This window comes from Pollicipes pollicipes, unplaced genomic scaffold (assembly GCF_011947565.3).
Source record: "Pollicipes pollicipes isolate AB1234 unplaced genomic scaffold, Ppol_2.1 Scaffold_6686;HRSCAF=7923_pilon_pilon_pilon, whole genome shotgun sequence".
Classification (NCBI taxonomy): Eukaryota; Metazoa; Arthropoda; class Thecostraca; order Pollicipedomorpha; family Pollicipedidae; genus Pollicipes; species Pollicipes pollicipes.
Window position 1 is genome coordinate 41,266,217 of NW_023596921.1, and position 20,884 is coordinate 41,287,100.

At 54.3% G+C, this 20,884-nt stretch overlaps 3 protein-coding genes across 3 annotated transcripts; all 3 read right to left on the reverse strand.

The window, feature by feature from the left end:
* Positions 1-149: 149 nt before the first annotated feature.
* On the reverse strand, positions 150-9,964 carry LOC119108346 (glycogen debranching enzyme-like). Its single transcript, XM_037231921.1, has 6 exons — positions 9,923-9,964; positions 8,418-8,469; positions 1,693-1,841; positions 1,203-1,419; positions 847-1,051; positions 150-155 (listed from the first exon to the last, which is right to left on the reverse strand). The coding sequence occupies exons 2-6, from the start codon at positions 8,450-8,452 to the stop codon at positions 150-152; spliced, it is 612 nt and encodes a 203-aa protein (XP_037087816.1). The 5' UTR covers positions 8,453-8,469; positions 9,923-9,964.
* A 4,151-nt stretch (positions 9,965-14,115) lies between these two features.
* LOC119108347 (uncharacterized) lies at positions 14,116-18,003 on the reverse strand. The gene is made up of 5 exons (XM_037231922.1): positions 17,882-18,003; positions 16,831-17,090; positions 16,243-16,421; positions 15,833-15,920; positions 14,116-14,952 (listed from the first exon to the last, which is right to left on the reverse strand). The coding sequence occupies exons 1-5, from the start codon at positions 17,931-17,933 to the stop codon at positions 14,701-14,703; spliced, it is 831 nt and encodes a 276-aa protein (XP_037087817.1). The 5' UTR covers positions 17,934-18,003; the 3' UTR covers positions 14,116-14,700.
* LOC119108348 (uncharacterized) lies at positions 18,004-20,664 on the reverse strand. The gene is made up of 5 exons (XM_037231924.1): positions 20,431-20,664; positions 19,901-20,151; positions 19,412-19,573; positions 18,488-18,696; positions 18,004-18,071 (listed from the first exon to the last, which is right to left on the reverse strand). The coding sequence occupies exons 1-5, from the start codon at positions 20,512-20,514 to the stop codon at positions 18,004-18,006; spliced, it is 774 nt and encodes a 257-aa protein (XP_037087819.1). The 5' UTR covers positions 20,515-20,664.
* Between the last annotated feature and the right edge of the window lie 220 nt (positions 20,665-20,884).

Below are 20,884 nucleotides of genomic sequence, written 5' to 3' on the forward strand. Positions count from 1 at the left end.
CACACAAAACGTTAAGCATCTCTGCACCTTGTGCGGCCTCAAGCGGTGAACCATGCCCCCCCCCCAATTAACTAATTAAAAATAATACGCGACGCACGCTTCAGTGCAGAAGAATCGTGACGTCAGCATGACGTCGCACATGACGCTGCTCAGACCTGCCAGCGCAGCGTCGTGCACGTTGACAACACAAGTCCGCCAATCGAGTGTGATGTCAGACACATTTAAGAAATGCGGATCTGGTTACCGAGCCGTGTTCGCGGCTGTTTACATCGCTGACGCGTCTGTGTATCGATACCCAGGGCACTGCAAAGGCACTGTGCTGTTGCCAGACGCCAGGGGACTGGGTATTCACGGTACGGCAGCGCTGTACACCCCTCCCCGACGATGCCGTTTGTATCTGTGCACTCCTGGGCACGCTGTTGGCAACAGACACTTATCCGTATTGTCCCCGGATTTCTCAAACGTCGCGTGGTCAGAGCAGTGGTGGTGCGGTTACCCTGTATCCTAGCACCATGAAGCGAAACGGAGGGTCCGGGACGTGGAAGCACAACCACTTTGAGAGACGATACTTTATGGTTCACGAGCTTTAAATGCAAGCGACGAACAAATCGCAAAACTCAAAACGTGCCGTTAAGAAGCAAAATAACATCTACCCACACCCACATCCCCATTCACCCCCCCCCCCCCCCACACACACACACAGACAGTTGCTCCGATTCCCGTTTCCGACCTCGCACACGGAGGCGGCCACAGCCCCGACAGCAGCAGCTGGGAACACAACACCGCAGACGGCCCAGCGGCACCTGACCCAACAGCGCCCGGCCCCGGCGCCGCCGCGCATCCCACCTGCACGGGCGTGAAGTGCACCATGTTGTAGCCGGTCTGGCGGGCCACCTCCAGCCGGCCCTCCCACTGGTCCAGCGGACCCAGACACTTGGACAGCACCGTCTGACTGAGGATGCAGTCCATGCCCAACACCTCGTTGTTGGAGCCGCGCGACAGGGTCGGGTCCACCACGAAGTATCCGGAGCCGCGCGGGTTCGGGTCCGAGCTGCCGATGTCGAGTCGGTGGTCACGTTCGGAGCGCAGCTCGCTCTCCGACAACATATGGCGAACACCATCAGAGAACCGACACGCACACGACTAGCACCACGCAACGAGGCGATCATGTCGCGCGCCACACGCGTCAGGTCTCAACGCACCCTTCTGTGTGCGTGAAGTAGCGGAACGAGCCGGCGCGGACGATCGGGACCTCCACGAAGATGCTGGTGTCGTCGATGATCTTGCTGTCGGACTTCCAGGGCAGCAGGCGGTACTTGTCGCGGCTAAACTCCTCGTCGGCCGAGGCCGGGTGGTTGCTGAACACGGACACCACGCGGCCGAACAGCGACGGGCCCAGACGGAAGTGCAGGATGAAACCTGCCGACGGTGGCGCGACGGGGTCACTGGCCGCCGCCGGCCCCCCTCGCCGCAGCACGGCGGCTCAAGGTCCGGCAGGGGCTCGGTGGCCGGCGCGCCACCCTACACCGCACCTGGCCACCACTACCTGAGCGGTCACAGCCACGAATGACTCCGGCACGAACAGCGGTCACGGACACCGTGACGTCATCCCAAAAGCGGGAGGACGGCGCTTCGAGCGCCACTTCTACGGCGCGCATACACACAGTTCAGCGAGGCCGGCGAAAGTCGCACCTTTCTGCAGCCGATACAGGGTCGCCTCCTGGTGGTGGTCGTCATGGAGTTTGAGCACTCGGACCTCTGGGTCGTCACCAGTTCCTTGGCACGCCATTCCAGGGAACAGTGGAGGGTAGCTGCACGAGAATTTGTAGCGATCCAAAGCACTGAAACGCCGGCGAGGCGTCAGCGGCGACGGCACAGCACAGCGACAGCCAATCAGCAAACCACGCACAACCCAGGAGCGGCGTACCGTCCTCAGCGCGGACCTCAGCTGTCCACGGGGTGTTGTGGAGGAGGGAGGGGCGGAAGAGTTATCAGCCGGCGAGACGCAGGCACGCGCTGACCGATTTCCCGGTGTCAACAGACCGAGCCGGGGCGCCGAGGTCGACACCACGCGCCCCGACAGCGGGTGGCGCCCCGCGCGCGGACAACACACGTTGGAAGCGGAGCTCGGCTGACGGATGCACAGCACCGATTTCAACTGAAAAGGGTTAAACGTGACATAGTGCCAATAAGTAGGCGTCAGCGAGCACACCTAACATCTAAGATCGTGGGCCATCTCGGATGTGTCGCTCACAACAGGCCTGGGGTCCGACATCACATGCAAGAACCATCTGGCTGGGATATGTCAGAATACTGGACACGGTGGTACACTAATGTCCACAGAATACATCAAAATGGACATATTTTAAACAATTTAGTCAATAAATAATTTCACACTAATGCAGCAGTGTTATTCTGTAGAGGCTGTAATATATATATATATATATATATATATATATATATATATATATATATACATGTAATGTTAGTAGAATGTTATACGCAAAGCGCTTAGGTGAGTTCTCGTCCTGCTTAAAGGGTGTGTTTCACATTTGTATGGGCTTTTGAATTACAACAACCATCTTGAAGATCATTCGGTACAGTTCATAGCCCCGCCCTTCACGACCTGAACCTCTCTAGTTTCTGTGCTATACGCTCGCGAAGATGTGCAGACTATTCCGCAGACTGTTTCAAGGTCTCCCAGGTATCCCTGACGCCATAGCAATGTCATTCAAATCATGGCATTCCATTAGCCATGCGGCGATCAAGGCCAATACGAATATAATTGTCGTGTCGTTCGTACATGACGTTTGCAGGCACGATTTCCGGATATAACGGCCGCCAGTTGGCTCTCAATCAATGTTGTGCAAGGTACGATGACCGATGACACAAACAATGACTTCTTGGGGGAGCATATTTACTCAACAGAGAAATTCGGTTGTCTAGAGCAGTCTTTTCCACCTAAAAGTATACCAACATCTAAAGGTGAGCTCATTTCATCACATCTGATGCTTGCTTCAATGTCTTTAAATGCGAAACATTGCATTTAACGGCAGCGCACTCCGGTAATCCGCAGTGGGCTCATAGTAACAGGTTCCCGCCCGTAGTATCCGCTTAAGGCCACAGTGGTTCATTCCTGAACCGGCACGAGCCGTCGGATCGCACCGCGCTGATCTGATCAACACCGTGCAGGCGAGCGTGCGGCCGACCGTCAGTCCTCGCCAAACCGGTCCTCGGTCACTCGGCGAGTCACGACCGCACGCCGCGCACTTGAAAACGAATGTGCGCCGGCCTTCAAATGGCCACCGCTGCAAGAAGAAGTGTCCACTCGCGCCCGATGACTAGCACAAATGAGACGGCGGGACACCGATGAGGCATTTTGAAATGCAAACTCGGGGATGCCTTGCTCTATTTGCTCAAGGCCGGCGGCGAGCGGGCCAGGCTCAGCTGCCCCCAAACATGGCCTTTCGGGTTTGACTGTGCTCGGTTCGTAAACAGACGCAAAAGACAAGTTATCAGGCACCAAGCATGGGTTGGTGATACGTTGAAGCGTTCCCATCAGTGCACTCTTACCCGCGGGAGTCCCCAGCGGCAACGGTAGTCCTCCGCAAACCATTCGCTGATAATCTGCACGTCGGCATGGAGGACGTCTTAGGAAGTGACCTTTCTTACGAAACATTCACCTCTTCGTGTTTTGGCTATTTGCACTAGCTTGTTACAATACCCAACCCCAACACACGTCCACGTTACCGAGAAAGCCAGGACGTGCCACATCCCATCTGAGACCGCTTGAACGACAGCCGCACTTCACAGTAGTCACCGCACGTGACCGCCGCCACTCCTGCAAGCCCAGCAGCTCGTCCTTGAGTGCAAGTCAAATGGGCAAACCGGTGGCATGAAGTCGGCTCACAGCCGTGAAGTCAACAGCTGCCTGGTGAGAGCCCTGCAGGCCCGCCTATTCGGCGCGTTAATTCAGCCAGAAGTTGGCACTGCGGCAGCATGGTAAACATGCCTGACGCCAATAGCAGATCGCAAGGATGTTGCAACGGACAACGTGATGTCAAAAGCCAACAACAACCAGTATTTCATATGGTATATGGCCTTTCCTTAGTTCTCCGCCAGGCCCAGATTTCGACAGCTACAGATGGTGCGTTGAAAGCACTATTGGGCACTGCACGCCGAGAATGTGGGCGTACTTCATAAACATTGACTTACCTATACATTAAAGGCCAATGATCACGGCACGTGTTCCAGAGCGCGCCAACATCGGCAGTCACCTCGCGCCACATTAAGCACTGAGCACATTCCTCTCACTCCGACAACACAATCAGATCACCAATCGAAAGTGTCTGAAATACCTTGCATTGAAACACGACATATCCTCATATCAGTGAGAACGGATGGAGGGCCGCGTGGACTGCAATCCGACGGCGGTGTAATATGAGGTGATCCGCACGGAAAATCATGTCCATCAAAGCACATAGCATGAACGTTCCGCACAGCAAAACCACTGACAAAATACCACCAGCCACACAGCAGGAGCACCGAGTGAAAACGACACCCACCCAACACTGCGCGGCTGCCACTTACGGGAAGACATCTTTGTACTTGGCGCGCTTTGGAGGCGGCACCACGAAACACCTCGTACACCTCGTCCACGCGCTTCGACCACGGTGGCCGTACCCCATCTGGGCGGCGCGGCGGGCACGGGGCCGTGCACCAGGGAGCAGCGCGCGTCCACCACTGGCGAGCCGGTCGGCGCGGCCGGCCGGCCACCAGACCTTGAGTCGCCGTTTCGGCCACCTCGCCGCGCCCGCCCGCGGCCCCCGGGCTCCGGCCGTGTGTATGTGTGCCCGTCTGTGTATGCACCGGATCGGTCACGTCGGCCGCGAGTGATCCGACGGCCGATACCGCCCACGTGCGCCGCCGCGGACGGCGCCGGGAGCGGGGCCCGCCGCCGCTTACGGACACCGTGTCGCGGGATGTCGGCGCGCGGCGGCGACGGCCCCGCCAGGCGCCGCAAACACTGTCACCGGGGCGCCAGCCGCCCGCGGACGGGGGCGACGGCCCGCCAGCGCCGCAAGCACTGTCCACCGGCGCCCCGCCGCCTCGGACGGGGCACAGCTGCGGCGCCCTCGACCCATTTAGCGGCGGACGGCCGGCGGCGGTCTGCCGACGCTGACCGGCCACCGCCGCCGCCGTCCGATTGCAAATTCCCGGCGCGGGTGTACCAGGCGCGCGAGCCGCCCCTCCCACCTCGCTCCCGCCACGATCCGGTAACGCGCGCGCGCCGTCGGCTGGCGAGGGCGCGCGCCGCCGTCTGCGCCGTCGCCGCTAGTGGATCGGGTCGCTGGCGTCGGGTCCTGACGTCCGAGCGAGGACGTGGCTCGGTCACGGTCGCACGGCTGCAGCTAGCACTGCTCAAGGGTGCAGGCCGCAGCGGAGCCCGCCGGCGCACAGCTCCGCGCGTGTTTGGAGAGCACGTGGCAGATTTGACCGGTGCCGTGCAGGGCCAGCTATCGCTGCTAAAAACATTTGTTTGATGCTTGCTCTCGGCTTCTGTGCCTTGTCTTCAGCAGCCCCCATCAGAAGAAAACATGGGCTTGCAAACAGAGGTGCATGTAGTTTAGATATCCTGCTGCCCCATCTAACTAGTCAAGTTGGCCAAACACGCAGGCCAAACCCACAAAACGTCCAACGCAATGCTACGATCTCCCGAACATGGCATGTCGTTCACAGTACGCCCTGCTGAGCGAGGCGAGAAGGAATAATCCTTCAAGTGACCAGTCCGGGGAGACGAAAAAAATGCCAAACGGCGACAGGTAATTCTCGGAAAGGCCAGGGATCCCAACCGAAGGCACGGAGAGTCGGCCCTTCTCCAAATTCCAAACGTTGCACGCTAGGTCCATGCACTCACGATAGCATTAAGCGTATGCCAAGGATTTTCGATCCCGAAAAGGGCTCTCCACAATCCTGCTCTGAGATATCTCCTGCCGTGATCCAAGGTCAAGCTGGACATCGCATTCCATTTAAATACATCACTAGGCACTGACGTTCGCCTATTTCTACATGGTTGGACTTATCGATAGCCCCATAAGCAGATATTTGACACACATTTACCAAAGTATTCCACTGCCCTTTTATCGCCGTTGAACATCGTGCAAGTGGCAAGTGGCAAGTGCAAGTGGATGGCGGCGGAGCGTGGCCAGCGGACCCATCAAAGAGAGCCTGTGGACTCATTAAAGAGGGCCTGCGGACTCATGAGTCGACCTGCAGACTCACTGAGGGCCTGCAGACTCATAAGAGAGGACATGCAGACTCATTGAGGGCCTGCGGACTCATTGAAGAGGCCTTGCAGACTAGCTAAGTCTGACCCTTGCGATTTTATTCCACAAAGGACCTTCAATTTCCTTATTCTGCAGCCACAAAGCGTTTGACAGTGACTGTGGGTCACTCATCACTATTTTCCCGCTGTATTGGTGCGCGTGCTTCTAACTATACGAGCTAGCCTCAATACAGTAACATTAGCTCAATAGCTTCGATTTCGCAGATGAAATGGCGGCTGAAACGGTGGCACATCACCTACTTGTGATATTTTTACCAGTTACTTAACACGCGCTCGGGTGGGGGTCAAATTGACCCCCCTGAAGGTTTTTCAGAATGGTTTCCGAACGGCGCGGCGTAGCCGCGCCAAATTTTGCACAGCTGTTGACAAGTGAATAGCGGATCGTTTGATGCAAGAAATTTACATGCACCTTGCAAGGTCACTGACCTATGGCAGGTCAAAGTCAGACCATTGCTTCAGCGGTCAATTTCTAGGGAATCGTCCAATCTGATGCAACAACGGAGTGTTAGACGACGCCATACATCTTTGAGATGCTTTATTAGGCAACACAAACGTTGAATGAGGAAATTAAGTTGACCTAATATCAGGTATGAACGTCAGACCGAGGTCAAAACAAACCTGTTTTATTGCTCTAGGGCTTGCTGTATGGAATAGTTTCCGGTGCTCATTTTGAATTCACTGATCGCAGGAACCGCATCATACATCTTCCATTGATTTCTTAGATGTCAGAATAGGTCATTGACCTAAGATGACCCAGGTGGACATTTTTTAGGAACGTACTGCCTGGCGCAATCTCTGTCGCTTAATCAAATGCAAAACTCAGGGCAGTCTTATATGATTTTGGTCACCAAGACCTTCAAAAGGTCAAACAAGGTCACTGAACTGAAATGAGCTTGTGACCTTTTACTTAGAAAGTTATTTAGGTTCTGGAGGTACTTTGAAGACCAACCTTGAATTTGACCCTGTTTGACCTTATTTGACCCTAAGGTCATGACCTCGTGACCTCAAACTTTGACCTAAGTGAATTCACGTACAGGTCAACACACCCTGCAAATTTGGTGTCTCCAGCTTTCTTAGTTCCCGAGATCTTACTGGGGTCAAACTGTCCCCCCACCCGAGCGAAGGGTATCTAGCCGGCCACCCGGGCACGTGTTCATGCTGTGTTCCGCCTGCATTATGCCTGGCGTTTTAAATAGGTCCCTGAGACTTTCTCCCAAGGCGATGGTGACAGAAATGCTTTTCCAGCGAGGCTAACAGAAAGCTAACGGAATGGGGAAGTCAGACAACTGCAGAAGGTTGCCTCAAACAAATTAAAAAGCACTTACAGAAAGTTTGATAGGGACGATAAAGTAGGGATTGATATATCTTTTTCCCATTCTCCCCTGCCCTACAGGAGAGATACCACACGCACACACGCACGCACGCATATATATATATATATATATATATATATATATATATATATATATATATATATATATCCTATAGGTATACAGCAATGCTCATTTGTATGGGCAGGTTAAAAATGGCGGCCGTATGGCCGTGCAGTTGAGGCGCCCTACAGCAACGATAAGCAACCAACCAACATTTAGATTTTAAGAGTGGCGTCGATGAACAACAGTTCAATCCAACAGTTCATGGTGAATTCAGTCAATGTTATCGAATAAATCTGTCATCAGATAACAAGCCAACTCATCCCCTAAATCTCGATAACCAACAGCTTATCCCTTATCCGTACTGGTGCACGGTGGCACAGCCTTCGAAAACCGACCGATTCAGTCCATGCAAGCATTAAACTTTCAAAGGCGAGGCCCTCGTTGAACATCTGCGCATTCACGGGCACACGCACATGGTTAGGAGTGAATGGTAGAGCACACGTGCAATCGTGAATGGCACATCAAACCGAGTCAGTCACCCGTTAATGGTGAGCCCAAGCGCCCGTCACCGATCCCGTCATGCACCAGCCGATAGTAAATCCATGCCTCGGTTAGTCCAGACCAAGATAAGACCACGCCGTGTTAACAATCGGCCCATGCTTCGGTTAACGGCGGCCCAGCGGCCCGTCACTCACTGCAGCTCCATGGCCGGCGCGGCCCGAGTGGCCATGTCGGCGCCCACCCGTCCTGAAACACGGCCCGCGAGACTGGCGTGAACACGGCGCGACGGCGTACGGACGGCGTCCGCTGCCGACAGAGATAACAAGCGCCACTGTGCAGCGCGCCGCCGGACGCGGCCGAACGCTGCGGGCCGGCCGGCCGTCGAAAACAGGGCGAGACGCGCCTGGGTGGCAACAGCGCGTGATCCGCTCCGAGGAAGGCCGGCTCCGATTACGCCGTGCGTGATGGCAGGAACCCACTCGTCCGTCCAGCGGCGCGGGCAGCGGCGTTTTTAGGGGAGCGGAGCGAAACGGCAGCCTTCCCGCGCTGAAACCGAGCACGGCGTGCGAGGCGGCGACAATAGCGCCGCGCCGGAAGGCGGCTCCTCGGTGGAAAGGCGATACAGTTTGAGATCTGAGCGACTCACAGCGGTCAGCAGGAGGACGATAGCGCGGCAGCCTAGACAAGCTTCGGCCTTCGTCCCTCGAAGTCGGGCCAGGACAAAGCTTGCGACCCCGAAGCCTCGTCGCCCGTTTATAAACAGGTGGCTTGAGTAAATAATCACCTTGCCAGCACACACCAGTTCAAGTTCTCACGCAACACACTTACGATTGACACCGATCCGGGAGTTAATTTCGAGTCCATTCACCGCACGTACATGATTCTGACCGTCCGCAACGAGAAACATGCCACAATTTTGGGCTGGCGCCAACTCGAGGTGATACGATATCATTCCGAAAACGATACCGATGCTGGGGTTTCGATGACGATGATTAGGGGGTGATTCTTTGAAGTGCGGTCGATGTCCTTTGTGGAATTCAAACAAGAGAACACAGAACACTTCTTTCGATGGTAAGAGGGTATGTGGACAAGACAGCTGACTGTGAATGACATTCTGACTTCACGATGAGTCCAGCACAGGTCTGCTACGCTACCTGCAGACCCATCAACCCCCTATGGCCTAGCACATACACTGCAGCTGCGCACGGATCAAGCTGCGAACCGGCTCCAACGCTCCCGACGAAACTCATTACGTATAACAACGCGTGCAGACAGCTTGTGTGGTGCATCTCGAGCGTGGTTTCGCCAAATTCGCTTGGGCAAGGGGAGGGGGGGAGGGGGGTTGGAGGGAGCACAGAGAAATGTATAAGCTCACCCCGAAATACCGGTAAACGGGTTTCTCTCCGAATGCGACCCACTTTCACTGCAGTAAAAGGCATCGGTCGTCGGCCTCGCCCTTACACCCCCTCCCCACACTTTCGTCTCATTGTTGGCCGCTGGAGTCCCAACCCCATCATACGTCACTTGGGTGCACAGGAAACCGCACTCACGCCGGGCCAGCATAGCGCACAAGCCGTGTGATAAATGTCGCATCGGCAATAAACCGATAACCAGCACTATCACACGCCGTATACGCAGCGCCATACAGGGAACAGACTAAGCCTTAACGCATTCATTAGGGCAACAACTGATGACTTACCTTTATGCTGCGGAGAGATCAAGAGTTTGTTCCACAAGAATTTCGAAAACCCCTGAAATGTAGGCAGGCTCTGAAAACACAGAAGGCCGCATATCAACATCACGAAACAGTGTGCAACATTCACATTTTTCGGAAGCAGAAGCAAATTTTTATTGCAAATTCAACCGACTTTGTGCGTGTTAGTCACGCGTATTGCGCATTGAGTTCGTGGTGGTCAGAGGGGAATGCCAGAGCCCGTGCGTGTAAACCCCTTAGCCAATTTCCGTGCCGCACTTATTAAATCAGTGCGGAAACGCTGGCGGGTGTCACAACACTGGCGGATCACGATTACGTCAGCATTCCGAGAGCTCCTTCACACAGCACCGGCAACTACTCCAAAGGCAGATCGGCCCTAGGGAAATATCGATCTTACATGTACGGACACCAAGCCGAGGGGGGAGGCAGGGGGGGGGGGGCTGGCCCCTCCGATGACCCATTAGTGGCATTTCGGAGGCTACTGACAACAGAGGTTGACTCATGCCTAGCAATCCTCAGTTGGAGTCAGTGCTGCCCTAGGGTCATCTCTGTCAGTTGGAAATTATTTGTGGTAGAATCAAGCAAGAAAATAGACCGATATAATTACAGCATGTAACACCTATTTAAGAAAGGTATTGCTCAACGGTGTTGGTTGCTTTAGGAATGACCAAGTTCCATTCCACGAAATACCACCGTTTGACGACATTCAAACACGCAAAGACTGACCTAGGGAGGGAATATTGCCCGTCCCGACAGCTCAATTAGGTACCCACCCGCCTGTGGCGGGATGAGCTCGAGCCACTTTAGGCCCTTTTGTGTGCCCCTGACTGGGGAAGGCTGCGGGCGGTGGCAGTGGCTACACTCGGGCGTATCCACATCGAAGCCCCCATGGGGTACGTGCCTCCTCTCGTATCAGATGTATGGCAGGCATGTTAAGTGCGTGAAATAAGATTCATAACAGAAACTCAGAGGCACACCCGTAGATCTTAACAGATCGGAAGCATCGCATCCTGTGTTGCGTCATGAAATCAATTTCACACGCCGCATTCGTATGTTGTGCCCCCCCCCCCCCCCCTCCATTGCGACTTCCTGCACACGCCCCTAGCCGTGTAGAGGCCGCATAACGCCAGCGGGCAGGATGGATTGCACCGAGCATTGCGACATATAATGACGCAACCAACAAGCCCCGCAAAAGCCCGCCGTTGATCTGCAATTTCACGATCAGCAGGTGGGGCCAGGGCCCACATAGAAAACACTGCTTATGGTGCGCCAGATTCCCCAAATCCGTACCATGAAAAGTTGGAAACGAGACCCTCCATTCCCAGAGGGGTGTAAACGCCAGGCATGGCTCTTGCAGGCGTACGTTCAGTAACGAGTTTAATTCTTCACATTCCGTGACGCATTGGTGATAGCGTTCATCAAGAGCGTAGGACACGGACTCTTCGTGTTGCCTGCTCCCGGTCGGTCGCGGGCCTCCGAAAAACAGTGAATCCGCAGGGGGCGAGGTGGCCCCGAGATCGCACAGGTCACTGCACACCACAAAGGCATGACAGACAACACAGACCGTCCCCCCCTCCCCCCTGAGGTGGTCCTCCTTGGAGATCATTAGTCACACCGACACAACCAAAGGTCTCATCTCCCCATAATAGTTCGCAGCATCTGAGATGGATTATGGTCACTCATAACAGGGGTACAAAGACAGCAATTTTGTAGCAAGACTTGCCTCCTGTGAGCCTGACCTGAAGGCTTGTCCCGGAGCACATTCCACCCATGGGGACCCGAATACCGGCACGCACCCGGGCCTCCGTGTCCCGACATGACATTGAGCGTTCGTTATCGGCACACACAGAGCTGTCCTGGTATGTGGATCATTGGTTAAGATGCAGACCATGCTAGATGCCATCAGGTATTAAAGCTCCGAAAACATTATCACCAAACCAAACTGTTGCGATCATTTACGTCGTAAATATCGGTAGCCTCGGCCAACCATGTGGCTCGCCAAACATTGCATGATGTAACTGGAGCACAAGCATTATGGGGAGGTCTTCATATGTCAAATCCTACCTGGTAAATCAACAGATGAGTTTGTTACCAGTAAACATGCATCTGTCCTGTGCTGCCTTGTTGCAGTATGCTTTTGTGTGCCCATTTATTTAGTCCACCCAAAGTTGCTAACTTGTCCATTTGTCAAACAAATGTCTGGTCAATCAGCACTGGAGAGCCTAAGCAAATGGTTCATGCTTAGCACCAGTCAAAATGCAACAAATGTAGGCACTGAGCCTTAGGTTTGGACTGTATCCTGGCTTGAGACACATGAAGGGCTTTCATGTATCTGACACTGGGTAGGATTATATCTAATAGTGGTAAATATATCAGCTTGAAGAGGTATTGTCTAGGATAAATAATTAAGAAAAAAATCCTGCTTAGTAATGCAAAGCAACAGCAGCCAGCTCATGAGTTATGAGTCAAGGAACTGTAATCTACAAAGACAACATATTTTGCATACATTACAGCAGGTTCAGAGATAGTTTCACCTCCATCTGCATGAGCCCTTCAACCATCAAATCATCTGAAAACATAAGATTACACTGCTAGATGACACTTATGACAGGTCACCTACAGAAACAAATATTACTTCCCACAGCCAATGAAAAATGTATGATAATTCTCCCTAATGAATGAGAAAGATAGAAAACCAATAACTATTGTGGCAAGTGACACATATACACTGAAATAGAGAGGAATAGAGAGGCTAAGGAATGCAGAAAAGCAGAACATTAAGGACATAATGGGACAGTCAAATATGCCCTTTTTATCAAAGTTAGGTGTGCTATTACATGACCTAGGTGTAAGAGTCTACAAGTAGATAATGTCAGACATTTGGCTGGTCTCACCAATGTAAATGGAATAATTGAACCCTTAGACCATGTGATGGTGGTAGTTATCTGTATGATTTACTTAGTGGCAAAAATATCAACATATATGAGCAGCCTTGCAGATGATAAAACTAGGGAGAGGCACTCTACACAAACCCAAACCTTGTGCACATGACTTCCATGCTGACATCAATGGCCACAAAGTGAGTGACACATGTAATAACACTTCATAGCTTCAGCAGCATTTGCATAACACACCACAGATACCTGTAAATGTCTGTTTTCTTATCTGCAGTAGCACTCGAGCCCTTTCCCCAACACTTGCACGATAGTTTTCGTTGCACGACCTTGGGAGGGGCAGACCAGACCCGTACAATAACAAACCAATTTCGAGCAGCCCTAGGGGCATTTCGTTACTTTCTCCAACACAGTTTCACCTGGACACACCTCAAAAGGCGATACATGTTGGGATATCTTACCTCGTGAATAGAAAATGGCAAAAAACGAGTGTTTCCGGGCCTAAACTTGGAATTTTACATCAAAACTGACCAGCAGACGATCGGACGAATCTAGCGCGATTTTGATGCTTGCAAGGTCACGGGAAGTCATGGCAGAGGCACCTCTTGACAGTAAAAAATACTATATGTTTTTAAAGGTGGCGCTGATATCGGGACCGACGTACCATGCTAAAGGTGGCGCTGATACGGTGATCGACGGGGCATGCCGACAATAATTTAGTATTAATATCGGGACACGAGGCATACTGGAAACCAAAGTAGGTATTATTCATTCACGATTCAACTTTTGACCGACCATACATGGGAATGGAGATGCTGTTAAGTCAACTTCACTCAGCTAGAGCTATAGAACTGGCATGGTAATGAAGGCGTGGTTTAGTCAGTTCCATTCAGTTAGTGACTTAGAGGCCTCGTTTGACTGCCATCCATGAAATCACTGGCTTCCTGAATGTTCTATCCGTGGGACGAAGGGGCGTCTCCCCAACTTGCCCAGGTTCCATAACGCCTGCAGGCTTGCATGGAATATGCCTTACAAAAATCGATCTACCCGAGCCTCGTCGCGATAAAAGCTCAACCATCACACGGAATGATTCAAGATAGGTCATCGCTAGCAGCGCGTCTTGTCATTATCAAACAAAGGCAAACCGAGGACCCCTGTCACGATGGTCTCAAGCCAGTGTTAGCCCGTATTACAGCAGTGCTCCAGTACAACAAATCATAGTTATTTTAGGACATTTGCCATTGAGGAAGATAACCCAGGAAAACATCAGTGATTCAACAGCTGTATTGCAACACATTCATAAACAGGAACGACCGGTTGGCACAGCCACATAATATAGATAAATGTTGATTTATGTTGGCTAGAGGGGTGAAAACAATGACCCCAACTAGAACACACAAGTAGGTACACATGCAAATTTGCTCTACACACGTGCCATTTGGCAAATACGTCTACTTCGATATCGTGATATGCTTTCGATTCGCATTGCCCTTAAATAAATGGTTGGGCTGACACATATCAAGCACACAACATATGCATGCTAAATATAATGAGCATTTTTCAACAACGGATTTGCCAATCCCAATCTCACAACCAGCATCCAGACACTGAAGCAAGCTCTTTGTCCCCCGTCGGTTGGACTTCCGCGGTCACTGAAACACTTTTGCGTCGCGTCGCCATCACCACAACAGGCCGCCCTGGGCCACCGGACAGCTGCACGCCCCGCGGAGCTTCCGCAGCATCGCGGGCTGCATCCCCTCCTCTCCTCTCGCCTTCGAAACTAGCGACGGCACGACACACAGCTGCTGAAGCTGAAGCTGAAGCTGGCGGCTGAAGACATCGCAGCACCACCGGCAGCGCAGGCCGATGCTAAATCCACTTCGACCCGGCGCGCTCCTCCACGTGCATGCCCTCCCGGGCCGTCTTCCAGGCGAGCACCCGCTCCAACTCCTCGTCGCCCCACACGTACACGAGCTCGTTGAAGTCGGCCAGCAGCCTGCTGGCGCTGGAGATGCCCACCATGGCGCTGGCCACGTAGCTGTGGTCGTTGATGACGTTCTCCGAGAGCTCCACGTACTGGTAGGCCTGCATGAACTGCCGGAACGCCAGGTCGTTCTTGCCCTGCGGTGAGCGGAGGGCTGTCAGGTCGGGTCGGGCCATGGTGCATATACGGTGCAGGTGGCCGCGCCGACCGGCAGGGTCCAGAGCCCGCCGCTGGGGAGGCGCGTCCGCCCCCCTCCCCCCCCCCCCCCCCGAGAAAGCATGCGTTGCAGAGTGGCATTGTGCGTGCCGGCGCAACATCAAAGGACTGAATTGTAAACTGCATTGTGAATGGTGCACTCAATACACAATTATCTTAACAGATTTCTCACAGGGGGCGAGGCAAGTGCGCGCAGTTCAACTGAACAACTTGTCCAACATCTTCCAAAAAACTTGCCATTAGAATAGAATGGATAAAGTTCGAGCATATGCCATAACAACTAATCTCGCTCATCGTCTCAACAGACGGAACGCCACGTTCGAAACCGGCTGACAATCAGCCAGATCCTGCACGGATCCTGCTGCGCGTCCGCTCGGACCGGCAGTTGGCACGTGACAACTAATGCCTGATTTCACACGGACCGAGGTGCACGGCAGAGCTCACAGATGATTCCATTTAAATATGTTTCCGCAGCCAGATGCGATGTGTCGTGATCGTTGTGAGGACTGCAGAGTCACTAGTGTGATAACCAACACCTTATGAAGATGACCACGCAACGGCCACCTGTTCACAGTGCAGCTGGGTTCTCCACCCCGGCGGCTGTCCAAGCCCGAGTCCGAGTCGGAGCCTGAGTCCGAGTCCGAGTCCGAGTCCGAGTCCGAGTCCGAGTCCGAGTCCGAGTCCGAGGTCCGAGCCCAACTCGAGCCCGAGCCCGAGCTCGAGCTCGAGCTCGAGTCCGAGTCCCGAGTCCGAGCTGGAGCCGGGGCCCCAGCTGCCTGTTGTTCGCCCTGGCTGGCTCACCATGGAGAGGTAGATGTGACCAAGCTCGGAGCTGGCCCGGATAATCTCCTCGTCCAGGTGCTGCCCGCGCGCGATATGGCTCGCTCCTCTTCAGGTTATCCACGGCCAGGGGCAGCTTGTCCATGCTGCGGGCGGAGTGCAGACGGCGCCGTGTCAGCGTGCACGCCGCTGGCTCTGTTAGTGTTGGAGCAGCCACTCAGCCGCAAAACACACATGCTACTGGATAACGTCCATGTATCATGGTTCCGGAGGCTTCAACACGCTAGCGCGTCATAAAACAACCGATAAGCCATCGCGCTGCTGCGCATGGAACTGCGCGGCCCAGTTCAATCACTGGCTCGGTGGGCCACTTCCAGCATCTCCCGCCCTGCCCTGGCGGGGAGCCGTCCACCCAATCAAGCCCCGCTTACGCCTCGTGGCACTTGGCGACCTTGAAGCAGCCCGTGCACACGCCCTTGAAGTTGAGAAGCTTGTCGGAGAGGCGCAGGTAGGCGTCGTAGCGGCGCAGTGCGTTCTGCCAGTTGCACATCTTCTCCTGGATCTCACCCAGGTTGTATTGCGCCATCGCCATCAGCCTGCATGTTCTGGGCTGCCAACAGCAGGTGGCGCCGCTCATGGGCGGGCCACACGGAGGAGGAGGTGACCTGGTGTTTATCTCAGCGTGGCAGGGCATTTTCGAACATGTGTTTTGCATACGTCATATATGACGATTCGCATGTTGGCAATGTCTTCAAAGCTGGCCCTTATAATGCGTACCAAATATTTTGAATGAGATGACACAGCCTAGGTGAATACGCGGGTGTAATATCGCCAAAACCGATACTTAATTCTACGGACAGAACTAGCAGATGACGCACCATGCCCCCCCCCCCCCCCCACGACTGAACGCGCAGCCTGTACACACACGCCAACCGATAGGGCGCCGAAGCTGAAACCGATTCCAACCATCTGCATAAACATTCCAACAAAACTATTCGATTGCAGACCTAACACCGGACCGTCAGGGCCCAGGCCGAGCAGCTGTCCGTGGCAGCAACTCGCCACTGACCTTGGTTGGCCATGACCGAGGCGCGCAGGTACAGTTTGAAAGCCTTCTCCAGGTCCTCCTTCTCGGCGGCCACGGCCTGGCTGAGGTAGACGTCCTGCAGCAGCAGGCACGAGTAGCGATAGTAGGAGTAGTTGTCGATCGTCTCCCACACCTGCTTGTAGGAGAGCCGACGGAACTTCTCCAGGTGCGTCAGCGCCAGGTCGATGTTGCCTGTGGTGAGGGGGGAGGGGTGTGAGGGTGCACCCCTGCGCTCCGACCGCACACACGGCCTGACGCCGTGACCGGCACCGAGGCGTTTCACAGCGGGGGGGGGGGAGGGGGCGGACGGACGGGTGGTCGCGCACTGAACGTAGCCCGCCTTAGGAATCGCAGAGATAAATGAACAGCGGACATAACTGGAATGCATTTTAAGTCAGCTTGACAGTTTTTGGAGTGCACCTTCAACTGAAACGCCTTTAATGCTAGTCACAGCCAGGCGTTCTGAGAGATCGATGGTTAATTATTTGAAGTGACCACGCTACAACTCCTACAAGTGTCTCATAAGCGCAGCCCAGTATCAATCATATAGTACACTTCAACACATGATATCTAACACAATAAAAGGAATTTAACCCACGTACATATACATACAAAGCTATTCGGATGCCAACAAAAAGCAACAAAGGTGTCTCCGACACGAATTCTGATCCAACACGCTATTCCAACCTTTCAGGTCGTCTAGCGCAGCGCATGTCTCAGGCACATCAACCAGTTGGTCATGAAATGAGTGCCAATTACCTTACAACATTGAGTTTTGAAAGATGTCAACATTTTTGTGTAAAAACTTTCGGGCACGGCCGTTGACCGCATACAAACCCGAAACGGAAAACGGCTATTCAGTTTCGGGTTTAGTATGTAATCATGGGCCGCGCTCGAAAATGTGCACCATCTCCAACTTATTTCAAACCAAACACTGCGAGGCCATTACTACTTTCCTCATGACTGACTGAAAAGCATCTTACCATCAAAGAAATTCATGATGCCCACGTTGCAATGCGCCTCGCTCTCCCGCATCTTCCCGTCGTCATCGATCTTCTTCCCGAACTCGAGGCATTTATCGAAGAAGTGCTTAGCCAGCCACAGATCAGCGGGCTCTTTCAGGAAGAAAAATGCCAGGGTCGTTTGCGGAGGCGTACCCGGACATATAATCCACTGCAAATTAAATCAATGATAACACGATTGACTTAAGTTAGCACAACGAAACGGTCATATAATCCACCGCAAATCAAATAAATGAGAAAAAATATGGACTAAAACCAGCACAACGAGGTGAAACGCATCAAGGGGTCCTTTGTGCAGCTATTACGACTAGCTACAATTCTAAGACCCCACCCCGCGATGCCGTTATTCGTCGTCATAATGGGGAATGCATCTCCTAATTGGATACAAAGACAGGCATCACGACATGACAACACTGCTCGAAAAAGGCTCGTCAACCGGTGGAAACAGCATCAAAACTACACCAACGACCTAGATTCACTTTGTCACCACCAGTCATGGGTTATGCTTTTATTGACGTTAATTCACATTTGATTTCCCCCCCCCCCCCCCATTCCGCCCGAGCACACATTTCCGGACAGCCTCTTCCATGTCGACGAGGCACTGCTTGAGCTTCTGCAGCTTGTGCGGCGTGTATTCGATGAGCGCCGGCGGATCGGCCATGGCCGCCTTCACCGCCTCGTCGCGTCGCAGGATGTGGAACATCTCCGTGTGCGTCTGGTGGCAGCCTCGCTCCAGCACGTCGATACAGAAGTTGTGCTTCATCTCGCTCCGATGGCTGTCGTGGGAGGGCGGGGGACAGGATCACGGGATTTGGGACGGGGTCATAGGATTGGGGACCGGGTCACGAGATTGGGACAAGGCCACGAGATTGGAGACAGGGTCATGGGATGGGGAACAGGACCATGGCATGGAAGACAGGGTCACAGGGCGGGGGACGGGGTGACCGGATGGGGACGGGGGACAGGGTCACAGGGTGGGGGACAGGGTCGGATGGAGAACAGGGTCACAGGATGGGGGACAGTAGAGAAGGTGGATGCGGTATGGGATGACAGGAGACGGACTGCGACGGTAGTCACAGGAAGCAAGGAACAAAACAGGGAGGGGACGGTGGACAAGGACGGGACGCGGAGGACAAGAGACAACGGACCGGAGGCCGAGAGGATGGGACGGTAGATGGCCGAGACAAGGAGAACAAGTGAGAATTCAAGGAACAGGAACAGAGAACATGGCGCAAGCAAACGACAAGGGACAGTGGGCGGGAGCGGAAGGGGAGAGGAGTCACATGGGCTCGAAACGATGGCGAGGAACAAGTACGAGCTTCGTGATTAAGATAATATATGGTCTGTACGTGGCGCGTGGATACACAAAGAATATCATAAAACGAGGAACAGGGGGGGGGGGAGGGGGAATTCCGGCAGCAAGAGCGCCGGGTCAGGGCAAATATCATCCTCTCAATGGGCACGTTACCACCGACGGTTGGGGTAGCTCACCAGTGGGCGCTGGCCCTGCTCAGCATGGGCAGCTGGCAACGCTCGCGCAGAATGCGGTCCTCCAGCTCCTGCTCGGCCGGCATCCGGTGCTTCTTGGTCGAGTACGTGCGCTCCATGGTACGCTGTGTTTCTGCCATCTTGGACGGCAGGCGCCGCTGAGAGCTGGTTGGACGAGACCCTCGTGTGACGACTGGCAGTCATGTTACAATCAGCCCACAACAGTGTCATTCGCAATGAAAAGCTGTGGTTGTCGATGTTACTCAACGTATACAATGCTTACCAGTGGTATTTCATTCCCACCCTTGAAAACCAACACCTCAGACAAAGGCGCCACTTGATGACAACGTCATGGCGGCTCACATTCCACATCCCCTAACGCCCGTTCACAGCGGCTTTATTCCAGCGGCCCGCCTCTTTCCAGCCCCACGGCACCTGCCACCACTCTTGCCGCCGGCCGTCGGCCGCCGTGGACACCGCCCGACCACGCACCTGGCAGCGCGCTGCGGCGTCTCGGCCGGCGCGAACCGGCTGCGGAAGATGGGCGGCAGGAAGGAGCGCACCACGCGCCGCTGGCTGCTGATGAAGAGGCGCGGGTCGCGCTGGCGCAGGTACTGGCTGATGATGCTGCGCTGCTCGCTGGCGCCGGGCCGCGCCTCGCCGCGCTCGCTCAGGATGGAAGCGCGCGGCTGCGTCAGGTGCAGCAGCCGCTCGCGCAGCGCCCGGTGCCGCTCCTCGGCCAGCTGGCGGCACCGGCCACAGGTTGGGCGTGGAGCACAGAGCAGTGAGTATACAGGCAGGTAGGGATAATGGGCGGGGAGACGAGGGCGCTGTTAGGGCGCCTACTGGTGTCAATGAAGATGGATGGAGCTAGCAGTGAACAAAGCACTCTGCACTAGTCTTTATGTTTGGATATGAGCCACCTTATATGTCGGCCTAACAGCAATTCACACTGACATTTCACAACCAGTCGTAGGATTCTTTTGAATGGTAAAATACAAGAACATTATTTAAGTGCATACCTCATATTGATCCTGCTCTGTTTCCTCTTCTTTTTCTCCATCCTGGCCACCTTCCTCTCCACCTTTCTTCCCAGCAGCCTGCATGGAGGGCGTCTGAATGCTAACCCTGTGATGGGACGACGCTTGCTCCGCCGATCCGGAGGCCGACACGGGGCCAGAGCCCTTTGACTGTACTGATGTCTGGCTGTCTCGGGGCACTGATGTCACGGACACCTGGCTGTCTCGGGGCGCTGACGTCACGGACGCCCGGCTGTCTCGGGCGCTGACGTCACGGACTGCCCGGCTATCTCGGGCGCTGACGTCACGGACGCCCGGCTGTCTCGGGGCGCTGACGCCACGGAGGCCTGGCTGTCTCGGGGCGCTGACGCCACGGACGCCTGGCTGTCTCGGGGCGCTGACGTCACGGACGCCTGGCTGTCTCGGGGCGCTGACGTCACGGACGCCCGGCTGTCTC